The 24,077-nt window shown below is 40.5% G+C and overlaps 1 protein-coding gene across 3 annotated transcripts in view; it reads right to left on the bottom strand.

Annotated features, from left to right (window-relative positions):
• Window positions 1-20,248, bottom strand: part of NLRP6 (NLR family pyrin domain containing 6) — a 37,663-nt gene extending 17,415 nt beyond the window's left edge. For all 3 annotated transcript variants that reach the window (XM_088146145.1, XM_088146147.1, XM_088146146.1), the window contains exons 1-5: window positions 20,095-20,248; window positions 14,109-14,886; window positions 8,911-8,952; window positions 6,305-7,982; window positions 5,065-5,142 (exon numbers count right to left, since the gene is read on the bottom strand). In XM_088146145.1, the coding sequence (XP_088002271.1) occupies window positions 5,065-5,142; window positions 6,305-7,982; window positions 8,911-8,952; window positions 14,109-14,382 (2,072 nt within the window). In that variant the 5' untranslated portion in view covers window positions 14,383-14,886; window positions 20,095-20,248. The remainder of the gene's footprint in view (window positions 1-5,064; window positions 5,143-6,304; window positions 7,983-8,910; window positions 8,953-14,108; window positions 14,887-20,094) is intronic.
• Window positions 20,249-24,077: the final 3,829 nt, after the last annotated feature.

Genomic DNA, 24,077 nt, shown 5'->3' with positions numbered 1-24,077 from the left:
GGTATGTCTATATCAAAGGATATAACTCAGCAACATGTAATATAAATAAAACATAGAGATTTCTTCAGATATCAATAGATGGGAGTCATTAAACCTCACCCTTTGGGGTAAGAAGAGTGTTCTCAAAATGAATATTATTCCCAGATTCATTTACATTCTGTGAGGATTCCCAGTTTTTATATCTGGAAAATATTTTCAGAAAATAAATTCTTTGTTTAGAAAATTTCTATGGGGTTCTTCAATTCTGAGAATATTTTTACAGAAAATGCAGTTATAATGAAGGAGGATTCGGTCTTCCAGATCTGGAGCTATATCATCATGCTTATCCATTGTCAAGTGTTCAATACAGGAAGCCAGCAAGTGGTATTAATTTTCTGATTTGGGCAACTTTGGAATATACGTATATAACACCTTTGGTTGGATGGACAGCATTAGAATCGAAACACACTAAAACTCTAATATCTCTGGAAACAATTTTGTCAGTTAGAAAGCTATGGAATGTAATGTCTAATAAAAAAAGATTCAACCCTTTTTCCCATGCCAAATTGACTTTATGGAGAAACCCAACTTTAAAAATTGGGAAAAAGATGGTGATATGGAAAAATTGAGTGGAAGTGGGGATATTGACATTGGACCAACTGATAGATGATGAAGATGAATTTTTAATGTATGCTGTGTCAACAGATAAATATCATCTATCAGATGTAACCCAATGGCAAAGTTACAACATATGTTAACAACATTGTTTGGACCAGCAGCATTTTCAGCTTCTGAAACACCTGAGATATTAGAACAACTTGTTAAATCCTTTAAAACTAAAAAAAAACCCTCTACTATTAGTTTGTATAGATATTCATTATCAATAAATCAATTTGATATGCAGATTCTAAGGGATGAGTGGAATAAAGAATTAGAGATTTCTATATTTCCTAGACAATGGGAGAGTGTCTGAACTTCTATAGCAAGAGTGTCAATTGATTGTAAACTATGACTTATACAACAAAAAATAATATTTAGAATTTATTGGGCTCTATTATGTCTGTGTAGAAAAGGATTTCAAAAACAGCTTTTTGTTGGAGATGTAATAAGGACAATGCTTCTTTAAAACATATGTTCTTACAATGTCCTATACTCACTAAGTCTGGGGAGAACGTAGTGGACTATATAAATATGATTGTGCGACAAAAGCTAAAATTTTCAGAGGATAATATTCTTTTGAACTATATACCTAGTACATGGAATTTGACAACCAAACAATGTCGAGAGCCAGTTTGGTGTAGTGGCTAAAGCGCTAGGCTAGAAACTGGGAGACTGTGAGTTCTAGTCCTGCCTTAGGCACAAAGCCAGCTGGGTGACCTTGGGCCAGTCATTCTCTTTCAGCCCTAGGAAGCAGGCAATGGCAAACCACTTCTGAAAAAACCTTGCCAAGAAAACTGCACAGATTTATCCAGGCAGTCACCAGGAGTCAAGACTGACTCGAAGGCACACTCACACCCAAAAGCCCCTCTATATTCCCAGTTAATAAGAGGCCACCATCACAGCCCTTTTGAAGACAAGTTAGATGTTCATCCATATGTCCCTCTAACAGCCTCTTGAAGACACCTTCCTAGACTTTCTTTTAAGGACATTTCCTCATGATGTACCTTTATCTCACCCCCAGCCCATACCTGAAGGGGACTAACTTCTTGTTTATTAGATGTGATGTTAAAGAGGTGTTTTCAACCTAGTACATGGAATTTGACAACCAAACAATGTAAATGGATTCTCCGTGCCCTTACTTTGGCCAAAAGACTGATTTTGCAACATCAGAAAGATAAATGTATGGCCCCATTTAGTCAATGAATTGAAGAATAATTACATTTGCCACTTATGAGTGGATTGCCTATAGATGTAGACTTTGTATGGACAAGTACAATGAAATATTGGACTCATTTATACAAAAGACACTGGTTTTAAAAACATAGGATAGTCATATAATTCTATTAGAAATATATATGTACTTGAATAATATTTGTATTAGATAAGCATATATAGAATTGTAATAGTGTACTGTTAAAATTATATATTTACATTTTTGTTGTTATGTTCACTTTTATGTTAACACACTTTTTTTTCTTTTTCTTTTTCTTTGGTATTTAATAAAAAATTAATTAAAAAAAAAAAAAACCATTACCCAGGCATGTTCATAGCACAACTAGGGGGATATGAGGATGAACCTCTAAAATAGGATTTCCTTTCTTCTCCCAGAATAGTATTTGCCATGGATATGACTTGTTTGTTTAGTCCCTGCTGCAATCACAGTAGTCTCAGCACTTTACAACAAAATACCATAGTACAATGTATCATGCATAAAACAAATCAATCCTAAAATTGGTAATAAAAAATATAGTATGTTGCCTCCTATCCATTGTACATCATACATCAGTGTTACCTCAATTATTGTAGGCCCTCTGGAACAATTCCATCTTTAACAGTTTCTGGAAGGCCAAGAAGGTGAGGGCTAACCTGATATTAACCAGGAAGCTGTTCTGAGGTATGAGCACAGCAACCAAAGAACAGCCATGGTGTGCCACCCTCACACGGTAATGGTGGGGAATCATAAGCAGTATTTTCCCAGGGTGTACATGGGGAATGGACTGATTTCCAGTGGAGAAGGCAGCCTGAAGATATCTCAGCACCAAGTCATACAGGTTGTTATAGGTCAAAACTTGTTGTGCCCAAAAGTAAAGAGGAAGGCAATGCAGGGCCTGAAGCACTAGCGTAATGTGCTGGTGGCTACAAATGCCAACCCGTAACTCAGCTGCCACATTCTAGACTAACTGAACTTTCCAAGTAATCTTCAAAGGCAGGCATACATGGAGAACATTGTAGTACTCCAATCATATAAAGATGAGGGCATGAATCTCTGTTGTGAGATCCTCTTGCTCCAGGTAGGGCCATAATTAGCACACTTCCCAGAGTTCAGCAACTGCCCTCCCCCCCCAAACAACAGCTTACATCTGCCCATACAGCAATAGCCATGAGTCCAGGAGGACCTGCAAGTCATGAACCCGCTCCCTCAGGGCAGTGCCATCTCAACAAGAGTCATACCAGAGTTGTTAAAAAGAAAAAAAAATCCACAGTGAATTAACAGCAACTCCATCTGGCTGAGATTCAGTTTCATTCTGTTTTATCCCATAATTTGGCAAGCTTCTCTGACGATATGGTTGCTAACATGGTCAGGGACTGGGATCTTCCAGTTCTTATTGGCCATTTCACGCTAGACCTGGCTTCTGCAGAGGGTCTTCCCACGTCAGGTGTCTTGGCAGCTTCTTATAAATATAAATCTGTCTTTGTCTCCTTTTAAATCCTGGTAATTTTAGCTAAGAGTTACTATTTTTCCCATTCCAAAGGCAGCAAGATACATTTTTAAGATTTTAGAACAGAGGTTTAACTTTGGTCTAGGTTCCCATGATTCTTTGAGAAAATCTTAATTTAAAAATGCAGGATTTTTTTTAGAGCTTGGGCAGAGAAAGGAATTGAACACTTAAGACACTTAACTTAACACTTAACACTTAATTGTTAATCACTTCTTTAAAGCTTTCAGCTTCTGCAAGAAGAATTTGGTCTGACTTAAAATGCTGAAAAGCAATATATTCAATTAAAATCACTTTGAACTGATCTCTCAGTTTGGACCTCTTGTCCTGCAGCCTTTGAAAGTCCTAAAATCTTGGTTATATTGGAGAAGGTTTTGACAGAGACTAAACCTACAGACTGCTTTTATAAACAAAGAGTTTCAAAAATGTAAGTATTGATAATTTACAAGAACTTTGTAATAAACCATTCTTGAGGGTAGGAATCTGAACATTATGGTATTGAAGAATCCATGGTTGAAGGATCTTGGGAATATGCATGGTCTGCCTTCTTGACAGAAGAAGGCTCAGAACTTCAGGACTTTAATGAAAATCATGATGCTATTTCAATAAACTGCTTTCTCATAAAGCAGGGCTTGCCCCCAATTTATGAACAAAGTAGTTCGACACTGAAGGTGTTTCTCATCTCCCCATTGCTTATGATTAGACCAATTTCTAATGAGGCTTGCACTGATACCCTTCTTACCCTGCTAAAGCAATGAGAGATCTATTAGGACGGACTGCTTTGGAAACTTATGAAACCTGAAGAATCCTGAATGTTCTTGGAGATATTCCAAGTCACAGAAGTAGCAATCCTACTTCCTGACAAGGTCATAGTTGTCTCATTATGGGATGGAAAGGTAAGATTGGCCATTGACACAATTGCCCCTGAAGGCCCTCTTTATTGTGGCTTAGCAACCCTTTCCATCCCTGGAGGCTTCCTTGCTTGATATCAGCAACCCCAAACTTATTATACACTTTTTCAACATCCTTGTTCACTATTAAGTTTACTACCTGCTAGGAAGGACCGAGCTTGTCTTTGTTTTGTAGTAACACTTTCTAGAACTTCTTTGTGAAAATAGTTTTTGCACCAACTTTTTACTAAATAACATCTGAGATCAATCCATTATTTTTTTTAAATATTTCTCATTCTTCACATAATATTTCATAACAAAATATCTTTAATTGCTTTGAGGGACATGAACGAGCCACATACCTTCATTATTATTAGTTGCTATGTAGCATCAATACTTTAAGATATACCACCACCAAGGGTTTTACAAGCTGAGTTGCAACAAAAAGGAGGTAGGATTTGAAGGAGACTATCTTTCATTTTTAATAGAAGGCCTGGGCTAGGATGGAGGCAGGGACGAAAAGCAGAACATGTGCAATGAATAGGGATGTTCAACGTATCCAGCCCCCCTACTTTTCTTCTTTGCAGGCAGAGGCAGGAAAAACGGTCAGAGCTGCAGGATTAGCTGTATGACGTCGTCCTAACAGAAATACCTGAGCGACTACAGCAGTGTTGTCCAAACTTGGCTACTTTAAGATGAGTGGACTTCAACTCCCAGAATTCCCCAGCCAGCAAGGCCACTCATCTTAAAGTGGCCAAGTTTGGACAACACTGTACTACAGCAATAATATCTACAGTAAAATGCAAGCAGGTTCTTACCTCAGCAACGTTAACTTTCTCAGAGATGTCAGAGTTTTGAAGAAGAGTTCCAGAGATCTTTTCACCAACCTCCTTTCACTAAAGAGGGAAGAAAGAGAGTTTCTCTCTCAGACTTCAGCATTTATCTTACCAATTCCTCTATTTTCAGAATAAAATAGCATTGAGGATTGCACACTTGTATATTAGTGATAAATGTTGCAGGAATGGAAAATGGGGAGTAAAAAGAGGAACCAATATAATGTGTGCACATGGACAAAGGGATGAATCTGAAAGCCTTATAGATTTCACTATTTATGATAAAAGCCTGAGAATTATGAAGATACAAAGAGGATGAGAGATTATCAATATGGGTCTTGTTTTGTTAGTGTCAAGAGGGATCTTGCAAGAAAAGAAACAAGCATATTGTTCCCTTGTCTCAGCAGTTAGGAAGAACACACATTGTACAGACGCCCTCAGTGGCTGAATCAGGAGAAAATACTACTTTTAACATCAGAAAAGCTAAGGATGAGTCAAGCTTGGCTCACTCCTGGATAGCGATGCGATGAACACAGCATCACAGAGACTGAGCAGAAAAAAAGTTGTTGCTGAGGCATGTTTGTGTCCTGTTTAGGTGCAAGTGGGGAAGGGCCCCAACAGGAGATCACCACAACAGTGACAGCAAGAGGCTCAGCTGTTGCTCCGGACCAGAAAAGGTGGTTTTGTTCCCCACAAGCCAGTTCCATCTTCCTACAATGGCATCTTCACCCCTCCTCCCTGAGGGGTCCAGAAGGCTCCTGACTCTGTGCCTAGGCCTGGAGTTAATGTGTTGGTGGAGCCCCTGAGGTATGGATGGATGGATGTGTGTGTTTACCATTATGGCGAGTTTTGTCCAGGGTGTTATGTTTTGTGGTTATGTTTTAATTGTTTTTAATTGTTATATTGGATGTTGTGAGCTGCCCAGGGTCTTTTGGAGTAGGGCAGCTATAACAAATCTAATAAATAAAGCCATGCCACTTTTGCTCAAGGGGAATCAACTGCACCGGCCTTATTATTTTTATCTAACATAAATGTATCTGAACTGAAGACTAGAGGTTCCTGCTTAACTGAATTGCCCGAAGACATTTAAGCACGCTTCTCCAGAGTAGCATTTGATCTATCCCATTGCTATAATTCAGAAAGCAAGTCAGGCATTGTTGGTAACAGAGTTATCATAGACTGGGTGAAATAATCAACGGACTTTCAGACAATCAAAAATACTTACTGAGTTTCTGCAGAAAAGAGGTTGTCATTTAGTTCTAGATTGATAGGACCATCAACATAGAGATCCTCCAAATTATGGCAGTCTTCTACACAATATGTCAGGATCATCAATTCCATCCCTGAGTTGTAACCATAACTTAGTACAGTCATAGCATCCAAAGCACTTTTAATAAATGTGTGATCTTGGGTCTCATATAAACAACTAAAAATTTCTTTTCCCAAAGAGGAATGTATTTTCCATTCTTTGATGATATTTTTCACCCACTCTAATAAGCATTCTTTAATATCAGGTGAAATTTTCCATCCAAATGCTTTTTTTAAGTCTTTCATTCTTTTCTTTTCATTTAAAAAACCAAAGAGGAATTGCACTGTTAGAGTAAAATCAAGCCTAGCATACAAAGAGCTTTCTAATAGTGTCTGCAAATTTTCATCCGCATTTTTAAAATGTTGCTGCTTTCCTTCTTCTAAAATATAAAACAAAGCAGCAAAAAACTCCTGGAAGCTTAAGTGAATAAAGTTAAAGGAATGAATACATTCAATGTCCCTTTTGAAGATGTTTTCATTTAGAAAGAGGGGAAGAATTTCCTGATCTAAATTGTGCTTCTTCAGTTCTTCTTCTGTAAATAATATTTGCTGATTCCACATTCCCTCTGCAGCCAAAGAACACACACCTTTTAAGATCCTTTGGAAATCCTGGTTGGATTCTTTATGGTGAAATTTTAACAAGCTGGAGAGGTACAGCATATAGACTGCAGTGAGGGTGTACGGTGTCTGCTGAAGATCTTCATCTCTTTCCATCTCTTGTTTCATCACGGTGCAGATGATCCAGCACACAAGGGGAATGACACACATAGTGAAAAGAGTATCATTTTGTTCCACAAATTTTAAAGCTTGAGTTGCTTTATCTTCATTTTTAAAAAAATTGTGGAAATATTCCTTCCTCTCCTTTATAGCAAACCCCAGTATCTCAAAGTAACGTGGGCCCTCCAAACACTGAAGTTTGTTCAAAGCAGTTGGTCTTGTGGTGATTATGAGATAGGATTCAGGAAGAATCTTTTTCTGAAATAAACTGTTCAGAAGGATCCTCATTGATGTTTTCTTCCGGGGATCTTTACATAGGCCGTCTCCAGACTGATCAAAGGAAAATCGTAATTCATCAAACCCATCAATTATGAACAGAAGCTTCTTTGGATTCTGCAGTATTGCTTTAATGGTATCTTTACCTTCATGAGTAGGAGGGCATTGTTTTGCAATTATTTCTTCAATACTACTCTCCTCTGTGTCTGTATGAAGGTTCATCTCTCTACAATTAATATAGAAAACATAATTAAATACTTCTTCATAAAGCTGTTGAGAAGCCCAGTCAAACATGATTTTTCTTGCTGTCATGGTTTTTCCAATTCCTGCAGGTCCTAGCAGTACGACAATTTGTGGAATTCTCATATATTTATCAGGGTCAAATAGCTTTTCAAGAGTGGTAGAAGAAAGAGCTCTTTTATTCATAATTTCAGCATGTTTCTTTCCCGAAGCCATAATTTCACGTTCTATCTCTTTTTCAAGCCGGTGATAAGCTACAATGATGGGATTTGAGTATCTCTGGTTTAGATATTCATATTCACCAAGACAAGAATTAGGATCTTTGATGGTCTGAAATATTTCTTTAACATGGCTTCTGTAATCTAAAAAGAAGACAGCCCATATAAGAAGTCTTAAAAAACAGTCATTCAATAAGGCATTTTGCTGAACAGTGAAGAACCCACTGGATCTTCTCCTTGAAGCCACAAAGCTTCTGAAAACTTGACTGGCTGCTTCCAGAGAGATCACTAAGAAAATGAGGGGCATTTTGTTCAATGCTTTCCATGTGCTAATCAGTTATACATTCTAGATAGTAAAATGTGATCCCTTTTCAACTAGGGTTACCAGACATTCTGCAACAGGAGGACATGTCCTCCTTTTTGTCCTCATGTCCGCCATCTGGCAGGCATAGCCTTAAAATCAAATGAGTATCTCTTTCTGAGCAGCTTTTCTCCATGGGGCTGTGCTTCTCCAGAAGTTAACAAGCTCCATTCTATAACCTTACTTAGTTGATTAGAACTCTTCAGCCAGCCTGTGCTACTGTCAGCACAGTTTTGCCTCCTCACCAGCTTTAGTACATTCCTGCCATTGAAAAACCAGAATTTCTGATGCTGGAAAAAGTAATTTCATATACAGCACATATAGGCCTAAGTACTTTTTTTTTTTTTGGCAATTGTGCTGTAATTTTTGTCACTGATGCCAAGAAAATTAAACAGTTACTGCGTCCTACTTTTCCCCCATTTGCCCTCCTTTCCAATTTTCCATGTCCTCCTATGCCTGTTCAGATATCTGGTAACCGTACTTGCAACACAAGAGAGTTTGATTAGATTTACTGATTAATCTAGGTTAATAGGTATACATCCCATTACAGTTTGAAACACTTTAAGTTCAAATGTTTAATTTATATAATTATAATATTTTATGCTTCTTTTTTGTGTTCAGAATCTAATTCGGACCGTAATGCAATCGGTTACATAAAATTTAGGTCTGAAATCACTCATCCAACTTTGCTGATGATGTTTCCTGTCTTACCTGTTGAATCTGGCATCTGTTGAAGAGTAACACCACCTGCAACTGAAAATGGAGCAGAAATAATAATAATATAACAATAACAGCAACAACAACAAAAACAACTCCCAGTGAGGCACTACCTTGACATGATTGTGGGGCTTGTGTGCTCTGAGGAGGATGAGAGCTATGCCAGAGGTTCAACCATACTGGACACGTCTCATCAGAGGAGCCAGAGGAAGAGTGTCTCTCCCATAAACAATATGGTGAGACATAATTTACAGAAACCCCTACTGGATCAGTCATCGCCCTGGTCAACAAGGACCATGCTAGGTGCTCTAGTTCCTGGTCATCTGGTGACAAGTGGGCTACAGGATTCAGGACTGTTGGTTGAGCAACCAGGGCCAGCAGTTGCAAAATTACTGGAAGAAAAGTTGTTTACCCGTTGCAAATATACAAAGACTGAAAACAAAGAAATAACAATTTGCTATCACAAATCAAGTCCCACAAGAAGAGGATATCTGAAAAGAATGCACCCATTCTAGAAAGAACAACCTCCAGAATCAGAAATAACAGAACAGAGGCTGGCAGATCAACATCAATTTATAACACGAAATAAAGTATTCACAGAAATAGAATTGGAAGAACTGCAAAGGTCTACTCAGGGCAAAGAAATCGAAGCCTTGCCAGAAGTAGCTCAGACAGTAGAGCCTTCTCCTCAGAAAGAGCAAAGCCCTCTAACTAAAAAACAAGAGGAATTGAAACAAAGAATAACCATGCATCTAGAACAGCACAAAAACAACAGAACAAGGTTGCCTGCATTGAAGCTTGTTGCAAAAAAAAAAAAAAAAGCTAGCACAAGTATTAAACGATGCCAATACTGTAATATCAAATATAAGAACCAGCTCGCTGCAAGAAACAAACCAACTGATGTACAGCATGGCTGTAGTTATAACTGAATACCTTGGATGCAAAATCAACAAAGAAAAAAGCCAAATGGAAGATCAGGTTGGAAAATAAGATCAGCATGCTAAGTTCAGATGCAAGCAAGCTAGAACAGATATTTGTTGAATCTGAACAGGAATTTGCTGAACACCTGATGGATAAAATCGCTCAGATCCATTCTCAGTTGTACACCAAGCGTGAGGCAGGTCCAGTGGAGATGCCCAGGGAGCGGTCTTATCCAGTTATCTGGGAATGGTTTGATCCTGTTGGCCCTGAGAAAGTAGACAGGGTCCTCGGGGCTGTTAGCACAGCTACCTGTTTTTTAGATCCTTGTCCCTCCTGGTTGGTCAAAGCCACCAAGGAGGTGACTTTAAGGTGGGTACTGGAGGTGGTCAATTCATCCTTGTGGGAGGGGGTGTTTCTGAAGTCTTTTAAGGAGGCATTGGTCTGCCCCATCCTTAGGAAACCATAGCTAAATCTGACCCTTCTGGACAATTTTTGTCCGATTTCCCACCTTCCCTTTTTAGGAAAGGTGGTGGAAAAGGTGGCCGCGGAGCAGCTTCAGAGAATCCTGGAGGAAACGGATTATCTGGACCCCTATCAGTCAGGTTTCAGGCCCAGTTATGGGATAGAAATAGCATTGGTCACACTTTTAGATGATCTCTGGTGAGAGTGGGATGGGGATAGTGCATCCATCCTTGCTCTTCTTGACCTCTTGGCAGCTTTCAGTACCATCAACCATGGTATCCTTTTGGGTTGGCTGCAGGAGTTGGGGCTGGGTGGCACAGTTCTATGCCGGTTCAGCTCCTTTCTCCAAGGCTGAACCCAATCGGTGTTGATAGGGAGCGAGAGGTCCAACCCACAGACCCTACTTCGTGGGGTGCCTCAGGGTTCAGTGCTCTCACCACTCCTATTTAATATCTACATGAAACTGTTGGGTGAGATCATCTGGCACCATGGGATGAGGTATAATCAGTATGCTGATGATACTCAATTATATATCTCCATCCCGGGTAACCTAAGTGATGCTATGGCTACCCTTTCGCGGTGCCTGGAGGCCGTAGGGGCCTGGATGGGGGACAACAGGCTTCAACTGTAAGACAGAGTGGCTATGGGTACAGGGAGCCTCAAGATCTGGGAGTTTATCATCTTTGGTTCTTGATGGGATCGCACTACCCGAGACAGACCCGGTGCATAATCTGGGGGTCCTCCTGGATTCACGACTCCTGTTCGAAGAGCAGGTGGCAGTTGTGGCTAGGAGGGCCTTTGTGCAACTTTGTGTTGTGCATCAGTTACACCCTTCCCTTGATTGGGAGGCCCTCCGCATGGTCACTCATGCCCTGGTCACCTCCTGGTTGGATTACTGCAACACACTCTACATGGGGCTATCCTTGAAGAGTATCCGGAAGCTTCAACTGGTGCAGAATGCAGTGGTGTGTACAGTTCTGAATGCCCCTAGGGGTGCCCATATAACACCACTGTTATGTGAGCTGCATTGGTTGCCAGTTTGCTTCTGGGTCCAATTCAAGGTGTTGGTTATTGCTTTTAAAGCCCTTCATGGCACAGGACCAGGTTATCTGAGAAGCTGTCTCGGCCGTTATATCAGCCTGCCCCACTCGGTCCAGCAGAAGGGGCATGTTGCAGACTCCACCAGTCAAGGAATTTTGACTAGTGGGATCTAGGAAAAGGGCCTTTTCTGCCATGGACCCCGCTCTGTGGAATAACCTACCTCCTGAGGTGCAGTGTGCCCCCACTCTCATGGCCTTCAGGAAGAGCGTGAAATCCTGGCTATGTCAGATGGCCTGGGGGCCACATGGGGGCTCACACCAGTGGAAATGGCTTGCATGTTAATTGATGTCACTCTCCTATCATCTTGAATGTTTTTTAGTTTTCATGTATAGGGTTTGTTTCCGTAGTTTGACCTTTTAATTAATTAATTGATTTTAATTAATGAATGGGGGTATTTATTTTTTAACTGTTTGTGGCTTTTACTTTTATTGTCATCCACCCTGAGTCACCCACTGGGGGAGATGGGCAGCATACAAATTTAATAAATAAATAAACAAACAAACAAATGAAAGAAAGAAAAGAAGCTGAAGAACAAGAAGACCAAAGAATACCTGATCAAGAAATATCACCTAGAAACAAGGAAGATCAAGGAAACACTACAAATAATAAAGCAGCAAATAACAGCCAAAGCCAAAAAGATCAGCAGATATGAAGTTCGAATTGCAAACTACAGGCAGAATCTCCAATTTCAGTTGAATCAGAAACCTTTCTACCATTCCAGCAATGGAGAGACTGCAATGAACCAGTCAACACCTGACAAAGATGAAACAGTGAAGTTCTGGGTGCAGCTATGGGACAACCCAAAGAAATACAACAAGAATGCAGCTTGGATAAAGGAGGTTGATAAGAATAAAAAAGAATCTGAAATGAAAGAACTTATAATAACAGCAGAAATAGTGGAGAAAAGGGCAAGGAAGATCAAGAATTAGTCAGCACCAGGTGAAGATGAATTGCAAGGTTTTTGGTTGAAACATCTAACTGCTCTGCACCCATTCATTGCCAAGAACAGAGATTTAGGAAATCATAAGTTATAATATGATTAAGTACACTGCTCCTTAAATTTTTACAAATAAGATTTGTACATCAAGAACAAAGTCCAGAAACATTCCTTGGAGAAAACAGATGGGTGCAAAATGAGAAGGCTCTGAATTTGACTGAAAAGAGAATTAATTATATAAAACATCTTTATAAGGATGCCTAATTTCAGCTGAAAAACTTCTCATGAGATTTCTCTGGCTTCTATGCTTAACACAATCTTTTTATTTTGATGTAAAACCAGAGCAGATACAGCAGCAGTTTTCACCTTCCAGAATCCAGGTATTTTTAAGTGCTGTTGCAAATTATTTCTCTTTAGTTACCTTCTTATTGAGAGCCAGTTTGGTGCAGTGGTTAAGGTACTAGGCTAGAAACCGGGAAACCGTGAGTTCTAGTCCTGCCTTAGGCACAAAGCCAGCTGGGTGACCTTGGGCCACTCTCTCAGCCCTAGGAAACAGACAATGGCAAACCACTTCTGAAAAAACGTTGCCAAGAAAACTGCAGGGATTTATCCAGGCAGTCACCAGGAGTCAAGACTGATTCAAAGGCACACACACACCCAAATCCCCCCCCCCACTTGTTCTCAGTTATTAAGAGGCCACCATCACAGCCCTTTTGAAGACAAGTTAGATGTTCATCCACATGTCCCTCTAATAGCCTCTTGAAGACACCTTCCTAGACTTTCTTTTAAGGACATTTCCTCATGATGTACCTTTATCTCACCCCCAGCCCATACCTGAAGGGGACTAACTTCTTGCTTATTTGATGTGATGTTAAAGAGGTGTTTTCAACCTTCTCCTTCCACAAGCCTTGCTACATGCACTTGGTGGGGCATTGGTGGCAACCATGGTAATATCACCGCAGGGAATGATTTCCTGATTTCAGCTGTTGTGCACATGCATCTCCCCCTCTGGCTGCCACTGGTTTTCCTCCATAGTCATTCTGGCTTTGGCACCAGGTAGCCTCCCAGTAATTCCCTCACCAGGTTTGATGAATCCAGCAGAATTTTTCAGGGGGGCACGAAAAACCCATTGACATCAAATACAAAAAAAGGGGGAGGGTGAGAATAAAATTAATATGAGCAGAAATGAAAGTAATTAGAAGAATAAGGAAGGGCTATTTAAAAGATCATAAAGAAAGAGTCCTTAAGTTTTACAAAATAGTGTTCTATGGACTGACTATTTTATTGATCTTTCTACATTTTTACCTAATAACACTTACAAAACCCAGCAATTAAAATGCTCCTCACACCCAAGTCAAAAATAGCTTGGAGAGGAAGAAAAGATATGTAAAATTAAAGACTCCCTCAGCTTGAGCTCAGCTTCTGGTGATTACATGAACATCCCATGCATTTTTCTTAGCAACAATATGGAAGTGGTTTTCCAAACCTTTCCTCCATTTTTTTTTTTTACTTTGAATCTAGCCAACAGTCCTTGTGTTCTGCTTGTAGTCTCCCATCCAAGAATAAGCCATGTCTGACCCTTGTTAATTTATGGATCCAGAAAAAATTAGCCAAATGCTGCCACCTGCTGAACTGTCAAATAAAATCCAATCAAGGAAAGCTTAAATTAACTGTGTTTTAAAGATCTCTTTCAAAACTTGCAATGATGAGGTCTGAGAGACTCCAGAAAGCAATATCTGAGCATATTTTATAATACATTGGCTTTTCTTACCTTTCTGTATAGTTTCTTTGAGCTTTCTTAAGACATGTGTTATATTGCCCTTTTTAAGGACATCAGCGCATACCTTCCAAGCAACATCATCTCCATAATTCTGAATCATGAGATCTACAAGTTGTAGTTTATCAGCATCCTGCAACCGACCTCTGGGAATATTTGGTTTCCCATCATAGTTCATGTTTTCTAGCCTCCATTTAAATTCTTTAAATTCTTCATGGAGGAGCTCATTCAACACGCCATAGAGATTTTCTCTCACACTGTCATTCATATCAGTTATTATAGTATATATCCAATCTAAAACTAAAAGGAGAGAAAAACACTACTATTGTTCATGGAACATGCTGGTTGAAGGCAGTGGTATTATCCATCTAGACGGCCCATTCTCAAAGATAACATGCTACCTGTAGCACAGCAGTTCCACAACGTAACTTTTCCAAAGGGACCATTTTTCAAAAATCAGATGGCTTGTACCAGCGGCTGAGAGTTGACTGTTAAATTTTCTGGAATTTTCTGAGGCAGTTTAGAGCGGAGCGGAGCCACTACAGCTGCACCTGATCAGCTGTGTGGCAGCTGGCAGCACGGCAGTGTCGGTGAGGCCTGGTGGTCTTGGATGCTCCCCCCGCGCCACAGAGCTGGTTGTTCAACATTTCTCAGCACACCACTGGATGAGATGCACAATGATCAATGTCGCTGTAGTTATGCAGCTGAGAGATACACTGCTAGAACAAGGTTGTCACAGTGGAAGGAGCAGCAGGAAAAATACTGTATTTATCTAGGGGGAAAAAAAACAATCCTGAAATTATGACCATCCTTTCCCCAAAAGGAAGAACAGAGAAAAAAAAAAATACAGACAAAAAAAATCCTCTGCCATGCTCATCTTCCCCACCTTTGTGGAGGCAGGATTAACTGATACCAACTATTTTGTCCCTCACACTAAAATACACTCACACACAGAAATGCAACACCCATATCCATACTCCTCTCCCTTCTTCAAGCAAAAGCAGAAGAAAAAAAGGGGGGGAAATGGGGTGGAGGGGAGTATGGGAAAAAAATCTTGAATTGAAAAGGCAAAGCAAGAAAATACAATGAAGTGCTGAAAGGAGTAACTGGGCATGGACAGACAAAATAGAAAGAGAAGCCCTTAAATCAGTGTTTCTCAACCTTGGGAACTTTAAGATGTGTGGACTTCAACTTCCAGAATTCCCCAGCCAACAAGGCTGGCTGGGGAATTCTGGGAGTTGAAGTCCACACATCTTAAAGTTCCCAAGGTTGAGAAACACTGCCTTAAATGTTACAAAACAGTTTACATTCGCAAGGCAAGGAGTCCCTTCCAGGCAACAACTAACCTTCACCTCCAGCCTATTCTTTCATTTCAACAACTTCTATTCTTCTAATCAGAAAATGTGAGATGACCCCTCCCCAGTCACAGTATTTGGGGGAAGAAAACCCTTGCTTTCTATTGGGGAAATACAGCTTTAAAAAAGCTATTACTGAACATGTTGCCCCAGGAACTCTGGGGGGTTCTAGCCTGGCATGCAATTTTGCCCAATAAACCCACCAGGGTGGAGATAATTAAGTATTTATTCTGCACAGAGTAAGGTGCCCGGGAATAATTTCCAGAGCAGGCATACCTATTTGTCAATCAATGCAACTTTTATACATTCTTGAAACAAAGAATTACATGATCATTGGCAGACAGTAATTATTCACACCCTTGGATGGGCAAAACATTCCCAAAAGGTGGGCACTACTGCCCAAAGGTGGGCACTTGTTGCTAAGAGAAATATGAGCTCGGTGATTTCTTATCTTTCTGCTTGTTAACATGAGCACATCCAGCAGTTCCTCCTGGGGGGAGGTTTCACTGTACTTGCACTTCTCAGCTGTAGCTGATAAGAAATGCTGTATTAAGAGAGAAATAAATTTGGAGGGGTTTGCGACTTAATTATCTGCTCTGTTCCCAGCAGCTAGTGAAGGTCAGTTTTGGGCCATACATGTTTCTACTGCCTTCTTCAAATTAGCCCTAAAATCACCATTCCATCAAACAAACAAGTTTTAAGTTCTTCATCTAGAAAGTTTTCTACAAATCCTGAATATATAATATAATTTATATTATATATAATCTATAATAACCATTGGGAGTCTTGAAAGAACAGGTTAGGGATAGAGCGTCTTGGAGAAAATCTATGTGGTTGCTAGGAGTAGAAAACAATTTGATGGCACATAATATATAATCTACAGTACAAATTTCTCTTTTCAGTATGGTTTAAATTATTTTAGGGCCTATCTGTAATTGCCCTTTAAACTGCTTCTGTCCTGTGTTGATGCTGGCTTGGCTCTAAGATGGTTTAAGAAAATCCTGTCTCACCTGGGTCCCCTTTGGCAGTAACTTGCAAGTTCCTAAGCTGAACCTGCCTCCCCTTGAACAATTCCCCTGCTGCTGGGCCCTCCCCCCATTTCTCTCCCAGGGAAGCTGTGGCTGGTCCCTTTCTTTCTTGCAAACAAGTCCTTCTATACACATATCCTTTTGTAGGTGTACATGGATATGGGGGAGGGGCAGGGGGAATGAAGGGATAATGAAAGAAATATACGCATAAAGTTACGTATACAAAGTTAAGCTAAATTTATGTTTGCAAGGTTAAAGCATCAACACACCTGTATATTCAGGCACAGCAAAAAGGGTTTTAACAAAACTCTTATTAGTATATTTGTTTCAAAGGGCTTTCTGATCCACCTTTGTTGTTGTTGTTGTTTAGTCGTTAAGTCGTGTCCGACTCTTCGTGACCCCATGAACCATATTGCGCCAGGCCTTCCTGTCCTTCACTGCCTCCCTGAATTTGCTCAGTTTCATGCTCATTACGTCAGGGATGCTATCTAACCATCTCATCCTCTGCCGTCCTCTTCTCCTTTTGCCTTCAATCTTTCCCAGCATCAGGGTCTTCTCCAAAGAGATCTCTCTTCGCATTAGGTGACCAAAGTATCTGAGCTTGAGCTTCATTATCGATCCTTCCAATGAGCAATCAGGGTTGATTTCCTTTAAGATTGACTGGTTTGACCTCCTAGCAGTCCAGGGGACTCTCAAGAGTCTTCTCCAGCACCACAGTTCAAAGGCGTCAATTCTTCGGCACTCAGCCTTCTTTATGGTCCAACTCTCACAGCCATACATTACAACTGGAAAAACCATAGCTTTGACTATGCGGATCTTTGTAAAGGATCCACCTTTACCCTGTTACAATAGTACAGTCAGTTAAATGCTTGTCAGTTGCTGTTGGTTCAAAATCCCTCCAGGAACTCTTTAATTCCTTTCCTTTCCTTTCCTTTCCTTTCCTTTCCTTTCCTTTCCTTTCCTTTCCTTTCCTTTCCTTTCCTTTCCTTTCCTTTCTTCTTTCTTTCTTTCATCTTCCTCCTTCTCCCTTTACTTTAGGATTTATTTTTTTTTAAATATGGGCAGTTCCACCATTTTATTGGTTTTCATTCACCTGAGAGGGAAGGCTTTCACCCCAGCCACCCAAATAAATAAATACATTAAATGGATTCTTTCCTTCAATAATTCTACAAAAAGGCCCCTTCTCTTTCTTTGTAGATGCAACCTATGGAACTGGATTCCTGAGTGTTCAGTCTGACATTTATTAGTGTAGTGTAATGTAATGCTATGCTATGCTATGCTATGCTATGCTGTTGATAATATTATTATCGGTCACACGAATGGTGCCATATTATCTATGGAATATATAACAAAGGCAGCCTGGAGGCCAATTTCATCTTGCAGAGTCACAGGTACCTTGTCACAAGTCTCAAGGCTGTTTTCAGCAAATGTTCCCAACTTAGTGAGTAATAAAGTAACCCTCAGAAATAGAACTGTACAAAACATTTATACCTAATACAGCTGTAGCTGCATAGCTGAGCTGGTAGAGTAAAGATTAGTGGTCTTAAGCCTCTTCTCCCAGAAGCCCTCTGAGTCTTCATATCAAGCTCTAGTTCCTGCCTGAGGTAGCAGCTTGGTAGTCGCTGCTGCCACCATCTCTCTTGGCTCACTTGGCATTTTCCTCCTACATCCAGCATGTGAGGCAGATGGGGCTCTCACATCCTATGTTGTTTTTCCATCCAATTAAAAGGAAATAAATTAAGAAGAAATACGTTCTACATGCCGCCTCTTGGTCCTTAGTGTTGAGGTGTGTGACTAGTGGAATCGATCCTCTCTCCCTTCCCTCTTTTGAGAGCTAGACCAATCTCATGAGACATAAATAAATTCAAACTTTATTTTAAAATAGGAAAAGAAGGAATGTAAAAATTCCTTTTTCATTTTAAGTATCACCATGCAAAAATATTCAGTGATGGTGAATATATCAAATCACAGATCATAACTTGAAAGGATCTCCCATAGAAAATTTATAAAGAAAATATAAGGTTCTGGGCAAACCACACTGTGATGCTGGTCTGTACTTAATTTAGGGCCAACGCTTTTGTTAAAGATGTTCCAAGTTGTATAAAACACATAGAGAAAATAAAGTTTAATATTCTAACAGTTTTCTGCCAGATTCGTTCATCTATTCCCTAGAGATAAATGGATTTCCGGAAGCAAGAGCAAACTTCTCTTTGTTTGCCTGAAGCAAAAACAACTTCTCCTTGTTTCCCTGGATTTTCTCAGTTTCTTGTGGATCCACTGTTTAATCAAAGGCTTAGAAGTGATGTTACCTTCCTCCTTTAGCTAGCTTTGATTCTGCCTTTGTTTTTAAAAAGAATAAAGCCTTTTCTCTCTAGGAGGGGGAGGGACTGGGGGAGTCTGCCTGTTGTAAGTGGCAAAAAAAGGATATGTTCCTATAAACTATGTGAGTTCAAACCCAATTTGCCTGCTTGCTGTCAACTGTCAATGAGGGTGTGGCAAGAATTGAAGCTGGCATGTTCGCCACAAGAATAAAGAGAAATAAACATCAACTCACAAATAATCAGGATCCAAATGTAACTTATGCCAAATTGAAGGCCTTCTGCCAGAAAGAGAGAAACCCAAATCTCTGCAAAAATCAGGAAATCCTGTCCTAGAATTACAGAATTGTAGAGTTGGAAAGGACATCATAAATTGTCTAGTCCAACTCTGTGCAGAATCCACTAGAGCATCTGACAGAGGACCATCCATTCAGAGGACCCCAATTCTCTGTTTGAAGACCTCCAGTTAAGGAGAATTTGCCACTTCATGTGGGAGCCTGTTCCATTGGCTGACAGCCCATACAGTCAGGAAGTTTATCCTGACATCTAGCATGAACCAACTTCCTTGTAACTTTATCTTGCTGGTTCTGGTGGAATAAGTCCACACTCCCTTTTTCATGTGGCAATCCTTCAGAACTTTGAAGATCGGAAGACTGCTACCGTATCTTCCCTCAGACATCTAGAGATCAGACATCAGACATCTAAAGATCTAGCAGATCTAGAGTACATACTCTAGGCTGTGTCTCTGGCATTTGTAATGAGTCTCCAGCCCTGATATTAATATCGTAAGAAGTATGTAATATGCAAATGTACACAAAGTAAAAATGGAATGCAGCACAGCATGTGAACAAAATAAGTATGTCGGCATAAAATTATAGGAACTGGCTGATTCTACCAAAATCCAGCCCAAGAATTCTTTGCAAGGTCCCAAGCAGTTGTGGAAAAGTCCCTCGGATGTTATTTGACCCCAATATTTGGCACGTCCTTTCTCTATGCAGAGGGAGCCCCTGATGGTCTATGATGAGCCACAGCTTTTGAATAACCTTCACAAGCTTATAGGCTTAACTTGGAAATCAAATTTAGGGAAGAGAGAAAAGTCCTTTTCTCCTCGTGGAGACATTTCCTCCCAGACCTTAATTATGTCACTGAACAAATGCTGAAAACACTCCCCGCACTTTTAAGCCTTTGAAAGCATTGGCTCCTTCACAAAAATACCCAACTATTGTACAAAAAGGTACCACAAAAAACAATCAGCCCAAGTTGAACCTTTCAGACTTACCATTCTTGGGTAGGAAAAAAAGAGGCTGAAGGCTAATTTGGAAGTGGAATTTATAAACAGGCGAGGAGAACTTTGTTCTTTGCAGGCCGACTGCAAACATCAGTTTCCTTTTCAAAGGATCACGTGTCCCTTCCCTCCTTTCCGGGTTGTAATTTAATGCGAGTCAAGTTCCTTCTCTGACTTCCTTGAGTGCAAAACACATTGAGGGACTGTCTCAGAATTAGCATCTTTCAGGGCCTTTCCACTAAATTCATCCTCTAAAAACTAACAGGGCTGTTATGCAAGTGTTCAAGGGGTTGACAAACGTTCGACGTGACACCCCCTTCAAAGCACATTTGCAAACACAGCGACCTTTACTTTCCCCCGCCACAGCCTCTGCTGGAACTTGCAATAAACTTCTGCTTTGAGAAAAGCCCCCTTCAAGGCTGCGTTACAAAGGAACGGGTGTGCGGACACCCCCAAGTGCATGCCGCTGCTTCCCTCCTCTCCTCCTGGGCTTCCAGCGACACTTGTGATACTCCTCAGTAGCACAACTGTGAAGAGGCGCCCTTCGCTGAGGCAAATCCCTGTCACCTCGCCCAGGCCCAGGTAATATTGCCGTCCTCAGTTACATTCAAGGTTCCCGTGAAGAAAGCCCCCGGCTTCTGAACAGCTCACTTAGCAGTCCTGTAGCCACGTAACCTTTCTCACCGTACCAAAAGAATCACAGAAGCGGTGGGACAACTGATGCCTATTTTTTTCTTTCGTTAAGAGCGCTTAATAAAATGATATTTACAAATGTAATGAAAAGGCAGCAGTGGCCTTTTCATGCGATGCAGCCATTCCTTAAACTGTTGGACCCAATTACCCCTTTTCCCAGTCTCAAAGAACGTCATTATCCCCCCACCCCCAAAAAGACTCTGCTAGGGCCTCTGCAGCAGCAGTCTCAAGCTGGATCCTTGACTCACAAACAAGCAATTACAATTTGCTCCATAACCCCAGGATGTGCCCAAATTACCCCCAGTTGCAGAACCACTGCCTTAGAGTAACTGAAAGGTTATGCGGAGAATACAAAGAACTGTTAGCGGTAGAAAACTTGGACTATTTGTAAACTCAGGAAATTCAGATACTGTACTGAGATGACAACATACATTCCTTAGTAGCAATCCTGAAAAATGAATGTTTTGTTATTTTTTATTGATTTCTTGCCATATATTACAATAACAAAATATCAAAGAAGAGGGTTCCCACCCATATATTTTCATAGCATGTGCTGAAACAGGGAAGTGGATCTCCCTTCAAAATGTTATAATTTCAGCAAGACATAATAATATGCTATGTTAACACCCCAATTCTAAGAAGCTCAGAGTGTCCAGAGAGAACCTGAGCACTACTCAGGCATGAAAACATACAGTATGATGAACCCAGTGATAATGATACTACACGATTCACTTCTGGATCCTGTACTCTTTCATATTTTTATTAATATGCAGATGACACAAAATTCTGTGGGAGAGCTAATTCCCTAGAAGACAGAGAAAAAATTCAGAACAATTTTGATAGGTTGGAGAAACGGATGTGAAAAATAATAGAACGCAATTTAACCGAGATAAACGCAAAGTTCTTCACTTAAGAAACAGGCATTAAATGTGCAAATATAGGATGGGGGATGCTTCTGAAAAAGACCTAGGAATAATATTAGTTACAAACAGAATAAGCCAGCAGGGCAGGGCAGCTGCAAAAAGGACAAATGCAGTTATAGGCTGCATCAACAGAAGGATAATTTCAATACCAGAAGAAGTAACAGTTGCATTTTATTCTATGTTGGTCTGACTCAACCTCACGTATTGTGTCCCGCTTGGGGTACTATACTTTCAGAAGGGTTCAGACAAACTGGAACAGGTTCAATGAAAAATGGGGATTAAATAAAACATGGTTGTTCCTTTTAAAATAAGACAATCCGGGTAAATATGAGCAGAAGGAAATTCTGTTTACGGAGTCTTCTACTTCTAGGAATAGATAAAAACATTTAGCCAGAATGCTGCACTATTCCATTTTTACCTTCTAGTCACCAGAAAGGCAACAAAGATCTGAGTCCCTATTTCTCTCACGTGCTGGAGTTAGGGGGGTGGACACTAGGTGAGACTTCCCAGAAGGTAGGTAGTAGCAACAGGAACTCCCAAGCCACTAACCCAAAGCAGGAGGAAAGGCCAGGTAATGTAAGAGATGGGAGCTTTTTCTCCTTTAACTTTTAAAAAGGCTGATACGGGTTTACGGTCATACCAGGAGGTGCCAAAGAATAGCATGCTCTATTGTTAAAAAAATGACGTTTTCTTACATTTGAAGTTGCGCTCTTCCATCCGGCATGGTCATCGTCAGGCGGGCCCACTTCTGATTTGTGCTGCCCATCAGGCTTCGGTCAATAGATGCTTTCCCATAACACGTCTGTGTAAGAGAAAAAGATGTAGGCTAGTCATACCCAGGTCACCTACAGCATTCCCTGCTAATGGTTAAGAGTGTGCCAATCAATTTGGGCATATTTTGGCCAAAATGCAATGCACAACAAAGCCCAGCTTACCCAAGCATGTTCATGCTTTAAAATGCAAACTAAGAGTACATGCATTGCATTGGCAGACACTTCGGGCACAGATCACATTTTATTTATTTATTTATTTGTGTATTAATTATCCGTTCAATCATGTCTGATTCTCAGAGACTGCCAGGACAAATTCCTGCAGTTTTCTTGGCAAGGTTTTTCAGAAGTGATTTGACATTGCCTCCTTCCTAGGGCTGAGAGAGAGTGACTGGCCCAAGGTCACCCAGCTGGCTTTGTCCCTAAGGCACGACTAGAATTCACAGTCTTTGGGTTTCTGGCCCAGTGCCTTCACCACTGCACCAAACTGGCTTTCTCATTTTTTGTTGTTGTTGTTGTTTAGTCGTTAAGTCGTGTCCGACTCTTCGTGACCCCATGAACCATATTGCGCCAGGCCTTCCTGTCCTTCACTGCCTCCCTGAGTTTGCTCAGTTTCATGCTCATTGCTTCAGTGATGCTATCTAACCATCTCATCCTCTGCCGTCCTCTTCTCCTTTTTACATGACATCAAATACCAGTGACAGACTGTTTTAGAGACATGTTTGGTAAGCTAGCACTTTGCAGCTGGACAGTTTAACAAAGTACTAGCTAACTTCATTAATATTTTGGTACATTCAAATCATCACTATTTTTTCTGAAATGAATGCCACATTTGAATTATATCCTTTATTAATGAACTATAATTTTATAATTTACTAATTGCCACTATAATCAAGAAATTATACCAGACGCAGACACAATAATAATAGATTAAATCTTCATGAAACAGGGACATCCTTGCAGAAGAAACTCAAAGTAGACTTTGGTCAATAGATGCTTTTACTTGCAGGAAAATGCCTTCTTCCCCTACGTTCTTTTCCATGTCCAATCTAAGTTGGGTACAGATCTCTGAGCGATTTGGCACAGATCGTTGAACGCAATGGCATTTCTATCACTCAGGCTGCAAAGATTCAGAGAGGCGAAGCTCGCCAGGAGGGATATTGAGATCAGTAAGTCTCTGAAACCAACTCGATTCCTGGTAGCTATACAAACACATTCATGTAAGTTTGCAGTTTTCTTGGCTGCAAGCGTTTACCATCCTTTCTCTCCGGGACATCTTTTCGACTTTCCAATCTGGTGATCTCCTGGTGGTTTCCTATCCAAGTACTAACAAGTACAATACTTGGCTTTACCGAGCATGGTTTCAGGACGAAGTCCTCGTATAAATGCTATTTCCCCTTTTTGCACTATTTCCGCCTCTGACGGAGAAAAGGCAGAAAACTACAAAGCGGGAGAAAGAAACGCCGAGAGAAGGCGCGCTGCGCTGCTGCTCGCAAGTTTGCGCTCGCAGCTCTTCCGAGCTGTAGGAAGTTTGCGGACTTCGCGCTCCGCGGTCAGACAGCGCCCTCTCGCGGCACAAACTGGGACGTCT

This window comes from Python bivittatus, unplaced genomic scaffold (assembly GCF_059951505.1).
Source record: "Python bivittatus isolate LINGU-HERP-01145 unplaced genomic scaffold, Pbiv_v1 ctg000480_np1212, whole genome shotgun sequence".
Lineage (NCBI taxonomy): Eukaryota > Metazoa > Chordata > Lepidosauria > Squamata > Pythonidae > Python > Python bivittatus.
This window is presented reverse-complemented; position numbering and strand designations above follow the sequence as displayed.